A 19,853-nucleotide genomic window follows, 5' to 3' on the forward strand; every position below is an offset into this window, starting at 1 on the left:
GATGACCTATTAATTTACTGAACATCCACAATGAATACCTTGATAATTATTTCAAGGTCACCAGTACACCCAGTCAAACAAACATCAGGTCAATCAGAGTCTCATTGTTTGATGCACAAGCAGTGTCTGAATCACCAAGATAATCTTCTTTTATACACAATAACCACGAGAAGCCTCTGGCCCTGCCTAAATTTTGTTTTACAAATTTTCTGATCACTGCATTAGGGTTAAGAATTGCATGAAATCAGCAGAGTAACTAACTGCAGAAAAGAAGCCGCCAAGTGGAATGTACACAGAAGTGTGAGAAGCACATATTGGTTTCAATAAATGTCAAAACAATGTTGCCCTCACAACAAGGGCAGGGTGTCCTTTAAACCCAATGTTAACAATGGTTTTATTACTTTAGTTGTAAACTCTGATTAAACAAATCAGTAAATATTACCTGAAACAACAGCTCTTAATTAAAAATAAGATCTTGAGACTTACAGTACTGTGCAAAAGTCACAGGCACCCTTGATTTTGATTTTTTTTTAATATATGGTTTCAGATGGTATGACCTCCTCAGAGCAATGATCTCAACATCAGCAAGGCTCTCTGGGATTACCTGGAGAGACAGAAAGCATGCAAAGACAGCCAAAATCTGCACAAGAACTGTGGAAAGTTCTCCAAGATGCTTGGAAAAACATCTTATAAAACTGCACGTCAGTGTAACCCAAGAGAACTGATGCAGTTTTAAAGGCAAAGGGTGGTCCCGACAGATACTGATTTGAATCAGTTTTTTTTTAAGTTTACTATTCTTCATAGTATTTTTTTGGTATTTATAAGCTTTTTATTCCTTTATTTTTTGAAAACACCTTCACTTTACAGAATATTTTTTACGTGCCCAAGTCTTTTGCACAGTACTGCATGCGACTGGTTAGCCTAATGCTATTACAAGCCAGCGACCCAGGATCAACAGCCACCACTGCCCTGTTCTTTCCGTGACTGTGGGCTTCCTCACCGTGCTCATTCCAAAGACATGTGGGTCAGAGGGATAATTGGTTACATGGTCATAATCGGGCTCGTTGAGCCGCAAAGGCCTGCTACCTTGCTGTATCTCTAAATAAAAATAAGACTTAATTGTATATACAGAAATCTCTTTCACAAAATAATCTGCAGATGCTGGGGTCAAAGCAACACTCACAACACGCTGGAGGAACTCAGCAGGTCGGGCAGCATCCGTGGAAAAGATCAGTCGACGTTTCGGGCCAGAACCCTTCTCCAGCACTGTAGAGGGAAGGGGCAGAGTCCCTATAAAAAATGTGGGGGGAGAGTGGGAAGGAGAAGGCTGGTAGGTTCCAGGTGAAAATCTCTTTCATTTCATGTTACAAAATTACAATCTATAGTATCTTCATTGGGAACACTCAACTGCCACGTGGACATCATCTGAGCTCCAGACCAGAAATGAAGGCAATTAAATCGTTATTAGAGCTTGGAATATTCTTGCAAGATTTTTGATACAAGGTGAAAATGTATGCAATACACAGCGTGATTGTTTACTGCTGGTTGGCATCATGGTCAGCACAGACATATGGGACGAAGGACCTGCGGCTATGCTATCGGTCTTCAGGGTTGTTTTAAACGATGAATCATTTGCACGGCCAGTTGTTCATCTCCCCGAATCGCAGCAAGAGTTAATGTAAAAGTTTAAAGAAGTGACTTACTCTCACGGTGTAACGTATGCCGGAGTCGAGATCGTCCTCCCGATGTTGCTGTGAGCCTTTGGCCGAATCCGCACTGCAGACCCACTGCCCTCTGTCCAGCCGTTCCTTTTCGGGCTGCATTGTGCTCACCTTGTGGTCGTTCTTGGCCTGAGAAGGGACACAAAGGTAGTTCGTTAGACCCAGAGCCGAGAAAGGAGAGAGGCTGGGAGAGCCGACGGTGCTGCTCACTTTGATTCTCAACACTTTTTTTTTGTGGCCCGCGGAAAGCAGTTGAGAACAAGTAAACCAGCTGGACCGGACAGTTTCGAATGAGCCATTGTGCGCACATAGGTAGGCAGTGCGGCGGCAGCTTTTCAGCCGGAGAAGCGGGTATCAGCGAAAAGGAGCTACCGGGTTCTTGGCCCTCGGTGACGCATTGCTTGTTTCCTGTAGGAATGATAAGGCATCGTTTTTGAAGTGACTATACTTGGCTCTGTGAAGCATTCCCGGCTGTTTAAAGAGTGACGCGTATGCTGCAAGATCCCGGCGAATGCGTTCTCTCATCGCCGAATCTGCTCCTGAACGGTGTGTATTCATAGGAAGTTCCCAAATGCGGGATCTAATGAGGTTTTAGTGGCAAGTTAATGATACCCGTTTCTAGTATCAACGCACGCATTGGAAAGTGATACACAACCGGGGCTGGGGTTTTCCATAAACAATCGGTAGCGACGTGAGTCCGTGTCCCATCACCGTCAGCGAGCGGGGTTGCGGGAAGAAAGGCTGACCGTCTCTGCCCTCGCCCCAAGGCTGTGATCAGACGCCTGAGGTGCGGAAGTCCGCAAAAGTCTTCTCAAATGTTCCTCTTCGACTCGGCGAAGACAGTCAATAATCAACTGTCTTGGGACGAATAACGGAAAAACGCACCATGCCCAGGGACAACTCACAACGGCCGCTATTTCCCCTCTCAGGGCACATACTAATACTACTACATCAAGGAAAGAGGCGCAGGTTGTTGTAATTGACTGCCAATCCCTGTGGGATGTTCTCATCAACCAATCAGTAAAAGAGTTGCTGACCTAGGCGCAATAAAAATACTGAACCCCTAACACTTTGCATTTGCCCCAAAGTGGGTGTTTGAAAAAGCTGATTGGGGTAAGTTCCAGAAATTGAGTGAAGAAGGGTTGACAAAGATTGATATTTCTGGAAATGTAGATGAATTGAACAGTCAGGTGACTTCAGCAATTATCATGGCAGCAGAAGGATTTATACCTAGGAGTAAAAATAGGATGAATAGAAAACTGGTACCATGGTGGACAGAGGAATGTTGTCAGGCTGTAAAACACAGAAATAGAGCATTCAGGCTAGTTAAAAGAACCCATAATATGCAGCATTTGGTTCAATATAATAAAGCACAGGCAGTGGTGAGAAGAACTATACGTCAAGCTAAAAGGGCAAGTTGGAGGAGTTTTTGCGACAAGGTAGGAAGAACAACACCTGTGGGAGAGATATGGGGAATGATTAAGAGGATGGGAGGAGATAGAAGGGAATGGGAATATCCAGTAATGATATCTGAGGAGGAAACTGCAGTCTCCAGTAGGGATAAGGCTGAGGTCATGGCCAAGTCATTTGTACTGATACACAGTTCAGAAAATTTGTCTGAAGAAGGGAGAAGAAGAAGGGAAAGAATAATGAGCCAACACCCAGGTGTGCTAAGCAGGAGGGAAGGAACAGATGATATAATTGATGATCCATTTACATTAACAGAAATGGTGAGAGCAATAAAGAGATCGAGACCAACCTCCCCAGGGAAAGATCTGATATGCTCTGTGATGCTAAAAAATCTAGGAGAAGGAGCGCTCTTGAAGTTGCTGCATTTTTATAACAGAGTGTGGGAGGAGGGAAGATTACCAAGTGCATGGAAAGAAGCAGTAGTAATTCCAATAAGGAAGCCTGGCAAGGATCTGTCAAAACCCACTAGCTACAGACCAATTGCATTAACATCAAGTATATGTAAGATAATGGAAAGGATGATAACAGAAAGGTTATCATATGAGCTTGAGAAAAGGGGAATGCTGGCAAGTTATCAGAGTGGTTTTAGAAAGGGAAGGAATTCCATGGACTCAGTGATTATGTTAGAGACTGAAATAAGGAAGGCCCAGGCAAATAGAGAGTCAGTAGTGGCAGTGTTCTTTGACATTGAAAAAGCCTATGATATGATGTGGAAGGAAGGATTATTAACTAAACTGCACAAGATGGGGGTTGGTGGGAGAGTTTTTAATTGGATTAAAGATTTTTTGTTTGGTAGAAAAATTCAAGTTCGGATTGGATCAGAATTATCAAAACAGTACATAGTGGAAAATGGCACACCTCAAGGTAGTGTGATTAGCCCGTTACTTTTCATCATTATGATCAATGATGTCTTCACAAAGGTACCAGTGGATATAGGTAGGTCACTGTTTGCGGATGATGGGGCCTTGTGGAAAAGAGGCAGGAACATGGACCATATAATCAGGAAACTACAAGAAGCAATTGATGAAGTGGTGGAGTGGGGTTATGATTGGGGATGTAGATTTTCAGTAGATAAAACTCAAACTGTATTTTTTTTACCAGGAAAAGGGTTGAGGTAGGGAAGAAGTTAAGGATGTATGGGGTTGAATTAGAAAGGGTTGCATCATTTAAATTTCTGGGAGTTATATTTGATTCACGATTAACATGGGCAGACCATATCAGGAAAGTTGAGGAGAAATGTAAAAAAGTAATAAATGTGATGAGATGTTTGACTGGTAGGGAATGGGGAGCAAGTTGTTCAGCTTTGAAGAGAATGTATGTGGCTTTAGTGAGATCTGTATTGGATTATGGAAATATAGTATATGGATCAGCAGCTAGGTCTCTTATAAGGAAACTGGATGTGATTCAGGCTCAGGCCTTGAGAGTGTGCAGTGGGGCTTTTAAAACGTCACCAGTGTCAGCCCTACAGGTAGAAATGGGAATAATGCCTTTGGAACTAAGAAGGATACAACTGATGGCAAACTACTGGGCTAACTTGCAGGGGCACAATGATTCTCACCCTACTAAAGGAGTGTTGCAGGAGTGCTGGGAAAATGGGAGGTTTCAGAGGGATACCTTTAGTCGGGTAGGGAATGATATCGCCAAAGAATGTGGAGTATTTGATCTGAGGATAAGTCCTTCAGTAGTTTATCCGGTTGTAGCTCCATGGAAGCTTGTATGTCCTGACATAGACTGGCATTTGTTAGAGGTAAAAAGGAAAGAAAGATATAAAACAGATTTGGTAAATGCATTTAACTGTCATGTGATGGAAAAGTATAGTGATTATACTCACATTTATACGGATGGTGCAAAGGAACCTGAAACAGGAGTGACAGGGTTTGGGGTGGTAATACCAGCAAAAGAAATTGGAATCAGCAGAAGAACATCTAATAAGTTAGGGGTGTTTACAGTGGAGATGCTGGCAGTGTTGGTTGTGTTGATATGTTCAGATTCATCCTCAGTTCTAGCAAGTTTAAGGTCTTTTCACACAAACAGTCGGCAAGATGTACTTTATGAAGTCCTTCAGTTAGTTACAAGAATTGCAAATCAGGGAGGTCAGGTAAAATTTCTATGGGTTCCAGCACATGTAGGGGTGAAGGGGAATGAGAGGGTGGATGAGTTGGCAAAGAGGGCGTTAAAGAAAGAAAATGTGGAAATGCACATTAGTATCAGTAAAGCAGAGGTTAAGTGTGTAATCTGGGAAAAAGTCAACCGAATGTGGCAAGAAAGATGGGACAGGGAGGGGAAAGGGAGGCATTTATATCAAATACAAAAGAGTGTTGCAGTTACTAGGGTAGGTAATGGAAACAGAAGAGAGGAAATTGTGTGGACTAGGTTAAGGCTGGGGCATTGTGCATTAAACAAAACATTGAAAATGATAGGGAAACACCAGACAGGATTGTGTGAGGAATGTCAGGAAGAGGAGTCAGTAGAACATGTAGTTTTGTGTTGCAGGAAGTATGGGATACAGAGAGAGATGATGAGAAATAAATTAAGGGAGTTGGGGATGCAGGAATTCACATTAAAAGGGTTGCTGGGCATGGGTGAGAGAGCACAAGTCCGGGTATTTTTAGCGTTTTTAAGGGGTACAGGGGTTTTTTTTTATAGAATATGACGAATAAACAGGAATAGGATACCAGGATGGTCAAAGATGGGAGGGTGAAGTGTAGGTTTGTATATATATATGTGTGTGTGTGTGTGTGTGTGTGTGTGTGTGTACGTGCGCGATTGGGTGAAGGGATTTAGAATGTATGTCTAGTGCACATTCTGGAGCAGTGGGTGGCGGTAATGCACCATTAAGCTGGATGCCAACTGCCGTAAAACAAGATACAGACAGACACTTTGCATTTGTCCAATGTGTGTTTAAAGAAGCCTTCTCTGGAGATCCTGGACTTCAAGGCGTTTAGGAAGCAAGGAATTTGTCTAACAATATTGTCGCAACTTTAAATTCAAAATCTTCGTTTTCAAGAGGCTGTACAGTATTTGATGTTGAGCCAGTGCGAGGAAATGCGGTGGTGATCCCGTGAGAAGACAGGATGCATCTTTCTCAGAGCTTGTACTTTTTATTGGCTTGCTACAACTTCCTAAAGCTATCAACTTTACTCTGAAGACGTAATGAAAACGATCATGCACACAGGAAGCTAGGATCGGAGTGGGACCGACAGGGGAAATTAATCCGATTCTGTTCATTTAGCATTAATTCAGTGAAGTATGGACAGTTGTAGTGGAATAGAAGTAAACAAAAGGGCCGTGACCTCACTGAATGTCAGAGCAGGTGGAATGACCTGCTTCTGTTCTTAAAGCAGCGGGAGATTTAACCAGGCCTGCCTTCTCCTGTTGTGAACCCATAATGGTATGCAGTTTGAGAATTTGTGCCCCACAGCCCAGTTCCAGGTAAGTGGTTAGATGTGGTGGTGTAATGGTTAACAGGGTGCATTACAGTACCAGTGATCCGGGTTCAATTCCTGGCGCTGCCTGTAAAAAGTTTGTACTTTCTCCTCATGACTGCGTGGGTTGTGTCCTGATGCTCCAGTCTCCTCCCACATTCCAAACATCTACCAGGTTAATTGGTCATCGTAAATTTTCCCATGATTAGGCTAGGTTAAATGGAGGGTTGCTGGGTAGCACTGCTTGAAGGACTGGAAAGGCTTACTCTGTCTGAATGTGCAATATATAATTATAGTAATTTATAATAAATATTATGTACAACAGGAGAGTCAATATAAGAGAAATGCAGTTCCTGTCAGTGTGAATTAATCAGTCTGATGGCCTGGTGGAAGAAGCTGTTCCAGGGCCTGTTGGTCCTGGCTTTTATGGTGCGGTACCATTTCCAGGATGGTAGCAGCTTGAACAGTTTGTGGTTAGGGTGACTCAGGATGACCGTTTTCATTACGTCTTCAGAGTAAAGTTGATAGCTTTAGGAAGTTGTAGCAAGCCAATAAAAAGTACAAGCTCTGAGAAAGATGCATCCTGTCTTCTCACGGGATCACCACCGCATTTCCTCGCACTGGCTCAACATCAAATACTGTACAGCCTCTTGAAAACGAAGATTTTGAATTTAAAGTTGCGACAATATTGTTAGACAAATTCCTTGCTTCCTAAACGCCTTGAAGTCCAGGATCTCCAGAGAAGGCTTCTTTAAACACACATTGGACAAATGCAAAGTGTCTGTCTGTATCTTGTTTTACGGCGGTTGGCATCCAGCTTAATGGTGCATTACCGCCACCCTCTGCTCCAGAATGTGCACCTGTCTCTGTAAATGTCAAGAAAAAGTATTTCAGGATGTATATATTGTATATATTTTTCTGACATTAAACGTACCTTTGTAATGTGCTGAATAGTGGGAAGTTCACATCTACAGACGCACTGGGCTGTCTGCACCTCTCTCTGCAGAATCCTGTGATTGAGGGAAATACAGTTCCCATACCAGGCAGTGATGCAGCCAGTCAGGATGCTCTCAATTGTGCTATAGAAAGTTCTTAGAATTTGGGGGCCCGCATCAAACTTCTTCAACCATCTGAGGTGAAAGAGGCACTGCTGTACCTTTTTCACCACACAGCCCATGTGTACAGACCACATGAGATCCTTGGTGATGTGTATGTCGAGGAATTTAAAGCTGTTCACCCTCTCAACCCCGGATCCATTGATGTCAATAGGTGTTAGCCTGGCTTCATTCCTCCTGCAGTTCACAACCAGCTCCTTTGTTCTTGCAATGTTGTGGGAGAGGTTGTTCTCTTAATACCACTGTGTCAGAGAGATGACTTCTTCTCTGTAGGCTGCCTCATTGTTATTTGAGATTAGGCCAATCAATGTAGTATCATCAACAAATTTAATTAATAGATTGGAGCTGTGGGTGGCGACACAGTCATAGGTATACAGAGAGTAACGGAGGGGGCTTAGGGCACATCCCTGAGGGGCTCCTAGGTTGAGTGTCTAGGGGCAGAGATGAGGGAGCCCACCCTTACCACCTGCTGGCGATCTGACTAATTATCAATAAAAATCTGCAAAATTCTCTGAGCCTCTCGGGGCATCTCGCCCATTGTTGGCAGTGCAACTATGCAGTGGGCAGCAGAGTGACTGTGTGGTGACAGAATCAAGCTTCGATCCAACTTTCATGTTTTTAAAAGAAGTTTCATTGCGGTTTTAAAAAATTCTATTTTCCACACTAGCCATGTTTACTGAGGCAGTCCAACCCATGTTGCATCATTACAATTTACAAATATATATAATTTTGTCTTATCAGCCCATTAAAGGTTGGTCCTGCAGTTCACCCACTTCCTGTAGTCACCTTTGTTCACTGATGCAGTCATTACCAGCTCTCTTGGCTGAATCGGAAGTGCCTCTGAACCAGATGGTAGGTCTTTCTTTTTGAGACAGAAGGCGCTAGTGACTCCAGAGACTGAGGCACTTAGGGAAAGCTACCACTTTGCTGAGGTTTTGAAAGAGAACTCTGCAATCGACCATCTCATCTTTCAGATAAGATGCTGAATTAAAGACCTGACTACCCTGTCGGATACAGTGATAAATTACAGCACAGAAGCAAGTCCTTTACACAATCTAGTCCATGCTGATAGTGATCTGCACCCAGAAAATAGCCCCCCCTCCCCCTGTCATTCGTATACCTATCCAAACCTCTCAAATGGTGAAATCAATTCGCATGCACCACTTGCACTGGCAGCTCGTTCCACAGTCACGACCTCTGAGTGAAGAAGATACCCCTTATGCTCCCCTTAAACTTTTCATCTTTCATCCTTAACCCATGACTTCTAGTTGTAGTCTCACCAAACCATAGTGGAAAAAGTCTGCATGTATTTACCCTATCTATACACCTCATAATTTTGTATACCTCTGTCAAATCTCCCTTCAATCCCTATTGTCCAAGAAATAGGATATTCAATCTTTCCTCCAGTCCCAGCAGCATCCTTGTAAATTTTCTCTGTACTCTTTCAATATTATTTGCATCTTTCCTGCAGATGGGTTACCAAATCTGCACACAATACTTCAAATTATGCCTCGCCAATGTTTTGTACAAATTCAACATAACATCCCATCTCCCGTGTGCAGTACTTTTATTTATGAAGGCCAATCTACCAACAGTTTTCTTTATGACCTTATCCACTTTCAATGAATTATGGGCCAGTATCCCCAGATCCCTGATCCACACTGCTCAGTGCCGTAGTAGCCACTGTGTAGACCTACCCTGGTTGGTCCTACCCAAGTGCAACTCCTTGCAATTGTTTGCATTACATTCCATCTGCCATTTTTCCAGCTGGTCCAGATCCCATTGTAATCTCTGATAGGCTTCCTCTCTGTCCACTACACCCCCAGTCCTTGGGGTCATCCATAAATTTGCTGATCCACATTATATCATCCAGATTATTGATATAGATGACAAACAACAATGGACCCAGTATTGATTTCTGTGGCACTCCACTACTCAAAGGCCTCCAGATAGAGAAGCAACAATCTACCACCACTCTGGCTTCTCCCTCAAAGACAATATCTTGAATGGTGAGTGACTGAATCTTCTTGGCCAACCTCTCATGAGGGATCTTGTCAAATGCTTTGCTAAAGTCTTTGTAGACAATGTCCACTGGCTTGCCTTCATAACTTTCCTGGTAACTTCCTCAAAAATCTCTAAAATTGGTTACATGCGACCTACCATGCACAAAGCCATGCTGACTATCCTTAATCAGTCTATGTCTATCCAAATATTCATATATCCGGTCCCTTAGAATACCTTCCAATAACTTTTTCAGAACTGATGTCAGGTTCACTGGCCTATAATTTCCAGGTTTATTTTTAGAGCCTTTTTTTTTTAAACAGCAGAACATTAATGAACCTCCAATCCTCCAGCACCTCACCTGTCGCTAAGGATGATTTAAGGAGGTTTCTGCTTTTATGAATTTGGACTGTGGACTTCTTCAGTCTTGAGGTTTTTGTATTGTTTTCACTCGTTTTTTCTCCATTTTTTTGTGCATAGGAGAGGGATTTGGGGGTCAATATTCCTGTGGTGTTTTGTGTGGGTGGGAGGGGTGTCTGAGGGTTCATGTTCTTGTGTTTTTCTGAGCTTTTTGTGTGAAGGGGGGGATTTGGGCACCAATGTTCTTATAGTGCTTTGTGCGGGGGTGGAGAATTGGGGGGTCAATGTTCTTGTGTTTTGTGTGGGAGGATGGGGGGTTGAGGGGAGTTGATGATTGTGTTGCCATTCTTTTTTGTGCAAGGGGTGGGTTTGCTCTCTGATCTACCATGGTTTTACTTTGTTTTATGTCTATGTGGAGAAGAAGAATCACAGGGTTATATACTGCATACATACTTTGATAATAAATGGATCTTTGAATATCTCTGCTGGGGACCCTGCAATTTTTTCACTTGTCCCCCACAGGATCCGATGAAAAGCCTTGTCAGACCCTAGGAATTTATCCACCCTAATTTGCCTCAAGATGACAAACACCTCCTCCTCTGTAATTTGTATAGGGTCCATGAAGTTGATGCCTCTTTGCTTCACTTCTATGGACTCTGTGCCTGTCTCCTTCGTAAATACTGATGTAATAAATCCATTTAAGCCCCATCTCTTTTGGCTCCACAAATAGATTATTATTCTGACTTCCATCTTATCCCTTGCAATCTTTTTGCACTTAACATCTCTGTAGAATCCCTTATCTCTTTCACCTTATCTGCTAGAACTACCTCATGCTTTCTTTTAGCCCTCATGATTTCTTCCTTAAGTGATCTCTTGCATTTCTTGAACTCCAAAAGCATCTAATTTGTTCCTATCTGCCTATACCTCAATATCTCTTGAAAACCAAGGTTCCCTAGACCTGTTATCTTACCTTTCATTCTGACAGACACATACAAGCTTTGTACTCTCAAAATTTCACTTTTGAAGGTCTCCCATTTACCAAATATAGCTTTGCCAGAAGACAGTTTATCCTAATCCACACTGGGCAGATTCTTTCTGATACCATCAAAATTGGCCTTTCTCCTATTTAGAATCTTAACCCACAAAACAGACCTATCCTCTTGCAATTTACTTTGAAACCAAAGGCATTGTGATCACTATATTCAAAGTGTCCCTTACACAAACTTCTGTCACCTGCCCTGCCTCATTCCCTAATAGCAGATCGAGTATCACACAGTCTCTCATTGGGACTTCTATGTACTGATGAAGCAACATACACAAAATGCTGGAGGAAATCATCAGGATAGGCATGCTGTGGAAAAGAGTACAGTTGACGCTTCGTGCTGAGACTCTTCAGTGGTTCGGTGTGTGTTGCTTGGATTTCCAGCTGAGGAGTGCAGTGGGAAAAAAAATGGATCCGGGAATACAGATCCATAATTCCTTGAAAATGGTGTCACATGTAGATAGACTCATAAAGAGGGCTTTTGGCACATTGGCCTTCATAGAATACTGAGCACAGGAATTAGGACATTATGTTGAAGCTGTATAAGATGATGGTGAGGCCAAATTTGGAATACTATATACAGTACTGGTCACCTACAGTACTGGTCACCTACAGCACCTAGAGGGAAGATATCAATAAGATTGAAAGAGGACAGATAAAATTTACTCGTGACTTGAGTTATAAGGAAAGGTTGACTAGATTAGAAATATTTCCTTTGGAGAATAGGAAATGAGTGGAGATTTTGTATGGTTCAGCATGGACTAATTTAGCTGAAGAGCCTGTTTGAGCGCTGTACCTTTGACTCCATTTGATAGAGGTATACAAAGTTATGAAGGAATGTAGATTCAATTGTAACAATTACGAGGAGTTTGGATAGGTAGGTGGATGTGATGGTTAGCTATGGTCCAGGTAATGAGATTATGGTGAATAACAATTGGGCATGGACTAGGTGGGCTGAAGGACCTGTTTTGTGCTGTAGTACTCTGTGACTATTATACTACAGCCCCACAATAGCAATCTGGACAACGAGGAACAGATATACAGGCAGATTAGAGAACCATGTAAAAACAAATATCATTGTCATGGGTGACTTCAACTTCCTGAATATAGACTGGAAGCTGCTTACTGCAAGAGGTTTGGATGGGACATAATTTGTTAGAATATCAGGAGTGTTATGTAAAACAGTATGTAGATAGTACAAGAGGCAGGCCCACAGTGGACTTGGTGTTGGGTAATGAGCCTAGCCAGGTGACTGCCAGAACAGTGGCAGAACGGTTAGGGAAGAGTGACAAATTACAAGAGGAACTAGGGGAGTCAATTGGGAGCAGCTGTTTTTTGGGTAAGTTCACATATGACATGTTTAAATGCCAACTGCACAAGAGTTTTGGGCAGGTTTGTTCTAGTAAGAGGAAAGGACAAGGAGTCAAGGTAAAGGAACCTTGGATATCAATAGGACCTGAATTGGTACTTAATATTGTATTTACCAAGGAGGTGGACATGGAGGGAAGAGAGGTCAGTATGGAGATCAAGGAAAAGGTAATCTTGGGTATCCTAAAGGACATTAAGTTTGCAGGCCCTGATAGGATATACCTGAGGTGCCCTGGGAAATCTCAAGCACTCACATTCAGCCCATAACCAGATGACTTCTCTTGCACATTGGTTACATATTAGTAGGTATGGGTTAGAGTTAATGGTCAACTGGGTGTAATTGGGTGGCACGAACTCATGGGCTGAAAGAGCCTGTACCATGCTGTATCTCTAAACAATCAATAAATTTCTCAGAGGATCTATCCCTGGCCAAACATATTTATGTAATTACAAAGAAGGCATACCAGTGACTTCACTTCATCAGGTATATGACCAGAGTTGGTATGTCACTAAAGATGCTTGCAAATTTCTAAAGATGTAGAGAGTTTTCTGACTGGTTGCATCAGAGCCTGGTATAGAGGCTTCAATACATAGAATCACAAGAAGCCGCAGGGGGTTGTAGATTCAGCTGTTTCTATCATGGGCACAACCCTCCCCACCATTGAGGATATCTTCAAGAGACAGTGTCTCAGGAAAGTGATCTGTGATGATCCTTCTGTCAAGGACTTGTCCTGTTCTCATTACTATCATCAGGAAGCTCACACTCAACGATTCAGGAATTGCTTCTTCCCCTCTGCCATCTGATTTCTGAGTAATCTATGAACTATGAGCACGACCTCATTCAAAACACAGGAGATTCTATGGATGCTGGAAACCTTGAAGAATGCACACAAAGTGTACTGGAGGAACCCAGGAATTCAGGCAGCATCTATGGAAGGGAATAAACTGTTGATGTTTCAGGCCAAGATCCTTCATCAGGATTGGAAAGGAAGAGGGCAGAAGCCAGAATAAGAAGGTGGGAGGGGATGGGGAAGGAGTTCAAGCTGGCAGGTGATAAGTAAAACCAGGTGAGGGAAAAGATGGATTGGTGGAGGAGGTGGGAAAGAGGTAAGAAACTGGTTCAATAACAGCTACTTCCCTTCAACCATTCAGTTCTTGAGCCAACCAGCAAAACCCTAATCACAATAGCTTAGCAACACTGAGAACACTCCAATCACCTTGCACTATAGTGGACTTTATTTTGTCCTAATTGTTTTTTTTTCTGTTTTTTTTATTGCACCTATGCAGACACATAATTGTGCATATGACAATAAACTTGACTTTGGCTTTGACTTTTAGCAACAAGATGCTGGCAGAGCCAGGTTCCAACTATGCAATCTCTTGTTTTTCATTGTATTTGACTAATGGAGAAAAAGAAACTTTGAAAATAAAGATCTCAGGCACGATAGACAGCTTGTGAGCTTCATGACAATAGTGATCCCTCCTCTCCAGTACCAAAATATAGACCATCTGAAGTTCTGGAAGTATTTCTCCAGCATTCTCCTCTGGGAGTATGAACAAATCAACCTCAGTCTGCTGCCTTATACCAGACTCCAGGCACTGAGACCCTAAGTCCAGTCAGTCAGATTGTTCTGAAAGAGCATCTTTCTCCTGAAACAGAGCAGATTATTCCCAGTAGTATCACCACTGGAGGTCACCATTTGAACAGAGTCAAAGATACAAGGATGTTTTCAAAGCTTTCTTGAGAATATGCAGAATCTGCACTAAGTTATGGGAATGTAAGCCATAAACCACTCCAAATGGCCTGGGGAACCTGAGGTTGAATCATTGAAAGCAGCAAAGGTCCACCGGAGACAGGGCTTGGTTTCTAATTCCTATCTCTGTTTAGTACTGGCAATCCTGACCTATAAGAAGTGAGAACTCCAGAGGCACAAGACAATTCCAGAAAAAGCTGCAGTCATCGATGGATGCTCATTGCTGTGTCAGGGCTTAAACATTGTCACCTCCTACAAGGTGAGAATGAAGAGTATAAGTGGCAATGATGCATCACTCAATGGATGAACTTAATGCTGTGAGAGGAAGAACAATATCATATTATGTCCTCACAGCATCTGACAACTCTGTGATCTCGGTCTCAAAGGCTCCTTCAGGAGGTGAACCTTCGCAAAGTGTCAGACACCCACAGTGTACCTGATTAAGAATCAAATTTTTCTCCAAGGGTCGTCACCTTGTCATGGTGGAGAGTCTTATGAGTTGCTGAGATCCCAAGTTGCTGAGATTCATTCGTAAGGCCAGTGATGTTGTGGGGATGGAACTGGACTCTCTGACGGTGGTGTCTGAAAAGAGGATGCTGTCCAAGTTGCATGTCATCTTGGATAATGTCTCCCATCCACTACATAATGTACTGGTTGGGCACAGGAGTTGGTGGTAAGGTCAAGGGGAAGTTCCAGACAAAGTGTGACCACAACTGTGAAGACAGAGGAGGTCTGCAGCAGTGAAGAGCCTCCAGTCATCTTACATTCAATGGCACTGGACCCTGACTCTGATCTGTCATGGACTGTGTGGTGGCTACCCATCTTGGAGTATCGTATTCACCTCATTATTATAGGAAGGATGTGGAAGCTGTCGAAAGAGTGCAGAGATGTCGTGATTAAAATACATGTCATGATGAAAGATTAAGCAAGCTAGTGATTTTCTTTTTGGAATGAAGGAGGATGAGAAACAACTTGATAGAGGTGTATGAGATGATAAGACAGCTAGCGCCTTTTTCCCAGGGTATACAAGAGGTAATCCTTTGAAGATAATTAAAAGAAAGTATCAAGGGGATGACAGAGATAAGTATTTACACAAAGTGGTGGATATACAGAATGTGCTGCCAGGGGTGGTGATAGAGGCAGATACATTAAGGACATTTATGAGACTCTAAGATAGGCACATGGATGAAAGAAAAATGGAGTCTATGTGTGAGGGAAGGGTTAGATTGATCTTGGAGTAGGTTAAAAAAATCATCATAACATCATAGTCAAAGGGCCTGTACAGAACTATGTTTTATGAACTGTTCTATGTTCTACCCAAAAACTCTTTTGGCATTTCAATTATGTAGAAAAGAGAAAAGTGAAGCAGGAACAGCAATAGCTTGCAACAGGGTCAGAAAGGATAAAGTTAAAATAAAAATCTGCATTCAACCTGTTTATACCAAAGGAGGCTGCTGCAATACCCTATATCCAGATCAATTCTCCTTGTAACATTCAGTTTGGGAAATAACTCCCTGAAGCACGACTGGAATCTTTGCCCTTTGCATTTTTATCAACTAGTAACTTCCCGGGTTTTCAGTGGATATTGCTGAGTTCTCTGTAAGTCATTGACACAGTTTTCTTGGTCGTGGTCACGGCGAGCTGCTGACTATGAAATATGAACTGAATATATCCATGGATGAGTCAAACTCCAGAGTGAACACATTTCTTTCAACTGTGCAGATGAAGAGGCTTAACTGAAAATGTTCACTGTCCATTTCCCTCCATAGATACTGCCAGGCCTTCTGTCTCTGTCTCTGGAGACAGCTTATCCACTGATGTCTACTATAAGCCTACTGACTCTCACAGCTATCTGGACTATTCCTCTTCTCACCCTGTCTCTTGCAAAAACGCCATCCCCTTCTCGCAATTCCTCCGTCTCCGCCGCATCTGCTCTCAGGATGAGGCTTTTCATTCTAGGACGAGGGAGATGTCTTCATTTTTTAAAGAAAGGGGCTTCCCTTCCTCCACTATCAACTCTGCTCTTAAACGCATCTCCCCCATTTCACGTACATCTGCTCTCACTCCATCCTCCCACCACCCCACTAGGAATAGGGTTCCCCTGGTCCTCACCTACCACCCCACCAGCCTCCGGGTCCAACATATTATTCTCCGTAACTTCCGCCACCTCCAACGGGATCCCACCACTAAGCACATCTTTCCCTCCCCCCCTCTCTCTGCATTCCGCAGGGATCGCTCCCTACACAACTCCCTTGTCCATTCGTCCCCCCCATCCCTCCCCACTGATCTCCCTCCTGGCACTTATCCGTGTAAGCGGAACAAGTGCTACACATGCCCTTACACTTCCTCCCTTACCACCATTCAGGGCCCCAAACAGTCCTTCCAGGTGAGGCATCACTTCACCTGTGAGTCGACTGGGGTGATATACTGCGTCCGGTGCTCCCGATGTGGCCTTTTATATATTGGTGAGACCCGACGCAGACTGGGAGACCGCTTCGCTGAACATCTACGCTCTGTCCGCCAGAGAAAGCAGGATCTCCCAGTGGCCACACATTTTAATTCCACATCCCATTCCCATTCTGACATGTCTATCCACGGCCTCCTCTACTGTAAAGATGAAGCCACACTCAGGTTGGAGGAACAACACCTTATATTCCGTATGGGTAGCCTCCAACCTGATGGCATGAACATTGACTTCTCTAACTTCCGCTAGGCCCCACCTCCCCCTCGTACCCCATCTGTTACTCTTTTTTATGCACACATTCTTTCTCTCACTCTCCTTTTTCTCCCTCTGTCCCTCTGAATATACCTCTTGCCCATCCTCTGGGTCACCCCCCCCACCGTCTTTCTTCCCGGACCTCCTGTCCCATGATCCTCTCGTATCCCCTTCTGCCTATCACCTGTCCAGCTCTTGGCTCCATCCCTCCCCCTCCCCCTCCAGCTTTCAAATCCCTTACTCACTCTTCCTTCAGTTAGTCCTGACGAAGGGTCTCGGCCTGAAACGTCGACTGCGCCTCTTCCTATAGATGCTGCCTGGCCTGCTGCGTTCACCAGCAACTTTGATGTGTGATGCCAAATATCTTCTTCACTACTCTGTCGACCTATATAGCCATTTTCAGTGTACCAAGTACTTGATTCTTTGCTGTATTGTGTACCGCTCTAGATACCTACCTACAAGAAAGATATCAATGACATTGAAATAGTACAAAGAACATTTACTGGCAGTACTTGACGTCTTGAGTTATAGGGAAAGGTTAACTAGATTAGGACTTCTTTTCCTAGAGGAGAATGATGGGAGATTTGACAGAGGTATACAAAATTGAGGGGTATAGATAGGATAAATGAAAACACGCTTTCTCCACTGAAGTTGGGTGAGGCTAAGGGTGAAAATTGAAATGTTTAATGGGCAATTGAGGAAACTTCTTTACTCGAGGTGGTGCAACTATGGAAGGAGATGTTGGCAGAAGTTGTGGCCATAGGTTCAGTAGCGGTATTTAGAAGTTTGGATAAACACATGGATGGGAGAGGTATGATCCAGGTATGGGTCGATGGGACTGGGCAGAATAATAGTTCAGCATAGACTAGGTGGATCAAAGGCGTGTTTGTGTATTGTAGTGTTCTGTGACTCTTAACTCTCAGTTTTACAGCTCTACCCAGGGCCCTACCATTATGATGCAGATCAGTCAGCAGCTTCAGAAAGAGTGGGAGTCTAAAGCACTGTTCCAGAGGAACAGTGGAGTTAGGCTAAAGGCTGATTTATACTTGTGCGTACGGGCTACGCCGTAGGCCTGATTTATACTTTTGCGTAGCCCTACGCCGTAACAAGCATGTGTACTTGTGTCTGTGTCACTCTGCAATTCACCGCCAAAACGCTAGTTGGCAATGGGGTTTCTATGCCACTGTTGAGTTTCTTCGTGAGAGACATGGACGAGGAAATGCATTTCAAATAATTTTGGATGTCAGCAGGTAGATTTGACGATTTGGTTCATCGTCTCCAACCATTTATTATGCATCAGTGTACAGACATGGCGGAGAAAAGCAACCATAAATGCGTATGAGGAAATGTGATTCTACCAAGCAGACCAATCACAGTTGTTGCGGTCTGCGTTGCCACGACACAAGAGTTACATTTTTGGGAAGGTGCACATCACCCTACAGCATAGGGTACGGCGTAAGGTATGCGATACCTACGGCGTACATTTGACGCACAAATATAAATCAGCCTTTGGATAGAGTACACTTAAACCAAAGATGGGAAAAAAAAATATATATATATATTTGTTGCACATGGTGTGGAGCTTCTGCAGGATGGGTTAAATTGCATGATTTAATATTAATGTTCAGGTATTGTAACTCCAGTGACTTCTGTGTAAAAGACAGTCTCTGATATGACTCACCATCGTCTATGGTGTCAAAGTCCTAGAAATATACAGCACAGAAGCAGGCACTCTGGCACTGGGTGTCAACCACCCATGTAAATTATCAATGTTCTTCAGTTTTGGGGTTATAACACTTCCTGTGTGTGGGGTGTCCAGGGAGGGCTAAAATGTCTGATGAACGAGCTTGCCTTGTCCACTATAGGGCAGCTCACTCACCTTTGGTTACCTCTGGACACTCAGTTCTCACCTGTGGCTCCATATATTTGTTTGCATGTGGCGGCGGCTAAATCCAGAACACTGCTTTGATGGACAGGTTAAACCAGATGAGTGTAGCTGGTGGCCACATACCCCAGTGAGATAGGGACAGGCCTGTCCTAGTCAGTTCCAGCAGACTAGGCAGATGAGACCAATGACCAGGGAGGCAGTACTGCAACACTCCGTGGAGAGCGAAGGGCATGACAAGGCACAAAGACATCATGGTCATCCAATGCAACCAAGAGAGGCCTCTGTTTATGAGGCTTGTTAATACTACTGAACCTGGACTTCCCAGTGCAACAGCCTTTCCACTTTTAAAAGTCTCCCACACAGGTTTCCTGTCATCGTTGTACACAATTGACAATCACAACTCACACACTTCTCCCAGATTTCTCAGTCGGCCTGCAAAGTGAAGAGGACTGATACTGTTCTGTTTTTCAGTGACCATGCCTTTCTAGTAACACACATCAAAGTTGCTGATGAATGCAGCAGGCCAGGCAGCATCTCTAGGAAGAGGTACAGTCGAAATTTCGGGCCGAGACCCTTCGTCAGGACCCTTTGCATGGCCTGCTGCATTCACCAGCAACTTTTATGTGTGTTGCTTGAAATTCCAGCATCTGCAGATTTCCTCGTGTTTGTGTTTCTAGTGCACACCCTAACACAATCTGTAGATCTCCATCTGACTGCATCAAGAAGGACCTACCTCCCAACACTGCCCCTCTGCTGCAGATTCCTTCACACAATCTTGGATGCTTGCTGCCAAGAAGGGCACTTTAAAAATGGAAGATTTTTTCCCCTCTTTTAGTTGATTTTAGATGTACATCCTTTCCTTTAAATTCCGAGGTCACTGCACCAAGGGAGGTGTATCCTGGTAAATCTCCTCTGTATCCTCTCTAAAGCTTCCCATCTTTCCTATAATGAGGTGATCATAACTGAGCATAATATTCCAAGTGTGGTCTATAA

The 19,853-nt window shown here is 43.4% G+C and overlaps 1 protein-coding gene across 3 annotated transcripts in view; it reads right to left on the minus strand.

Moving 5' to 3' along the window:
• The window catches only part of LOC134355954 (SHC-transforming protein 1-like), a 203,835-nt gene that overhangs the window by 173,542 nt on the left and 10,440 nt on the right, over window positions 1-19,853 (minus strand). For 2 of the 3 annotated variants that reach the window (XM_063066499.1, XM_063066497.1), the window contains exon 2: window positions 1,704-1,850. In XM_063066499.1, coding sequence (XP_062922569.1) covers window positions 1,704-1,823 — 120 coding nt within the window. In that variant the 5' untranslated portion in view covers window positions 1,824-1,850. Of the gene's footprint in view, window positions 1-1,703; window positions 1,851-2,354; window positions 2,428-19,853 lie in introns of those variants that run through there. The other variant, XM_063066498.1, reaches the window with a different exon arrangement.

This window comes from Mobula hypostoma, chromosome 13 (assembly GCF_963921235.1).
Source record: "Mobula hypostoma chromosome 13, sMobHyp1.1, whole genome shotgun sequence".
In the NCBI taxonomy this organism is placed as follows: domain Eukaryota; kingdom Metazoa; phylum Chordata; class Chondrichthyes; order Myliobatiformes; family Myliobatidae; genus Mobula; species Mobula hypostoma.